Source organism: Sceloporus undulatus, chromosome 2, assembly GCF_019175285.1.
Source record: "Sceloporus undulatus isolate JIND9_A2432 ecotype Alabama chromosome 2, SceUnd_v1.1, whole genome shotgun sequence".
In the NCBI taxonomy this organism is placed as follows: Eukaryota; Metazoa; Chordata; class Lepidosauria; order Squamata; family Phrynosomatidae; genus Sceloporus; species Sceloporus undulatus.
The window spans coordinates 316,383,382-316,385,397 of NC_056523.1; the positions used below are offsets into that span (position 1 = coordinate 316,383,382).

Sequence of the window (2,016 nt, forward strand, 5' to 3'; positions counted from 1 at the left end):
TGATGGCTCTTGCTCGCAGGGGAAGAAGGTTCAAGGAGTGAGGGGGAGCAAGTGAAAAGGGGCGAATCCGAGATGGGGCAGAGGAAATCCTGGGCTGAGTCAGCTGATCTTGACTACCAGAATGGAGGGCCCTAGTGGGAAGGTGAGGAGAAATAAGGTCTCATAAGTAATGAGGGGCCAGCCCATGGAGGGCTTTAAACGTTGACAGCAGGAGTTTATAATGAATGTGGAAAGGGAGTGGGAGCCAGTGAAGGGATGCCAACACAGGAGAGATGTGGTCAGAGCGGTGGGCGGATGTGATAATGCGTGCAGCTGAATGCTGGACAGAAATTAAAGGATGGAGGTGAGAAAGAGGAAGTCCAGCCAGGAGGACGTTACAGTAATCAAGTCGTGAGACCACTAGGGCATGGACCAGGATCTTGGCATTTATTTACAAACTCATGGAAGTTTGAGTGAAAACCCCAGTCGGCAGCTTTGGAGGTGGCTCATTAACAATGTAGTCCAGCAATTCAAAGATGGCCATCGCGGGGTGGCTATCCATCCCATGGCCGCTAACAGGCCGGCCTGGGGGCCTGGGCCGTGGCGAGATGCTGTGGGGTTCCCCTTCTGCCCCATTGACCATGGGGTGGCCAAAGATCACCTCCAGCTCCTTGGCATCTGGTGGGGGGATGGGGTACCTTCCGATTGACAGCTCCACCAAAGAAAGGCCCATGCTCCAAATATCAGACTGAACAGAGTAGTGAGTGCCTTGTAGGCACTCGGGAGACATATAGGACCGAGTGCCCACAAAGGAATTTGCCATGGAGTCAATGAGCTGACTGCTGACCCCAAAATCACAAAGTTTAATCTCTCCTCGGGAATTCACCAATATATTAGAAGGCTTCACATCTCTGTGCATGATCTGGTGCTTCTCTCGCAAGTAGGCCAACCCTCGCAGAACCGCGATGCTGACCTTCCCCAAGATTTCCTCAGGAATTCTCTTGGCTTCCTTCAGTACTTGATCTAGGGAGTCTCCATCCATATGCTCCATACAGATGCTGATCTCCCCATCACTGTAGAAGGCACCATAGAAACCCACAATGTACGATGAATTGCACTCATGAAGCACTTGCAGTTCAAGGATGATCTGGTTCCGGATGGCAGGTTTGATCTCCAAGTGAATCAGCTTCCATGCCATGATTAGCCCTGAGGGTTTGTGTTGTACTTTGGTGACCACCCCGCCATTGCCGGCTCCGAGCTCTGAAATCCTCTCAAAATCGTCATCTTTCAGCTCTCCCACTTTGGCCTTTTGTGTGAGGAAAGCCTCCAACCGTTTCTTCTGCTGTTCATCCAACTCCAGTTCTTCCAGTTTCTTCTGGAGGTCAACAAGATGTGCTTGGGGTCCGTCGGCGGGGCCTCCTGTTCCATCCTTTTAAGTGATTGGTTGAATGGCCTGAGTAGTCTTTTTAACTTTCAGTTTTATTTCAGCATTTCCATACTGCTTTGTAACTGTAACCAACCTCTTAAAGCAGCTTTCAGTAATACTGAAAACAAAACACCAGTGAAAATTGGTTATCAGATATTGATCTTGCTCTCTCTTCTGAGCATTCATAGTGGAGATTTAGCAAAGCTTACCATGATGAATGTACAACAAAATCAAGCTCTACTTTGTAAGAATCTCAGGTTCTGCAAAGCCTATTTAAGGCTGAAATTCATAGCACTTAGCCTAGGATTAGGCCCCATTGAACATTTTCCTCAGAATATGCATCTATTCTATGGTGCCATGAATGATCACTTGGTGTGTGTGCATCTTTGCGTCTTGATCCTGGCCTGCTGGCCACTATGCTGTGCTTCTCCACTTGGACATTCACTCAGAAGTGAATAATGCAAACTGTTATTTCATTCCACTACATGCAAAGCAAAACAAAACAGTGTTGTTGTCAGGAAAAAGCCACATGGGATATATAGTCACAAGAAATATAATATGTATATGAATGTATTTGAAAGTAACATGACACAGCAAAAGTTATTGAATTG

At 47.3% G+C, this 2,016-nt stretch overlaps 2 protein-coding genes across 2 annotated transcripts in view; one reads left to right on the forward strand and one right to left on the reverse strand.

The window, feature by feature from the left end:
- Positions 1-2,016, forward strand: part of MBD2 (methyl-CpG binding domain protein 2) — a 150,366-nt gene that overhangs the window by 54,934 nt on the left and 93,416 nt on the right. The gene's annotated exons all lie outside the window — the stretch shown is intronic.
- Positions 428-1,316, reverse strand: LOC121921221 (dual specificity mitogen-activated protein kinase kinase 2). Its single transcript, XM_042448967.1, has one exon. It carries the CDS (start codon positions 1,175-1,177, stop codon positions 431-433), a length of 747 nt encoding a protein of 248 aa, XP_042304901.1. The 5' UTR covers positions 1,178-1,316; the 3' UTR covers positions 428-430.

Coding starts and splice junctions, on each gene's coding strand:
- LOC121921221 (XM_042448967.1), bottom strand. CDS start 1,177: ATGGCATGGAAGCTGATTCACTTGGAGATCAAACCTGCCATCCGGAAC.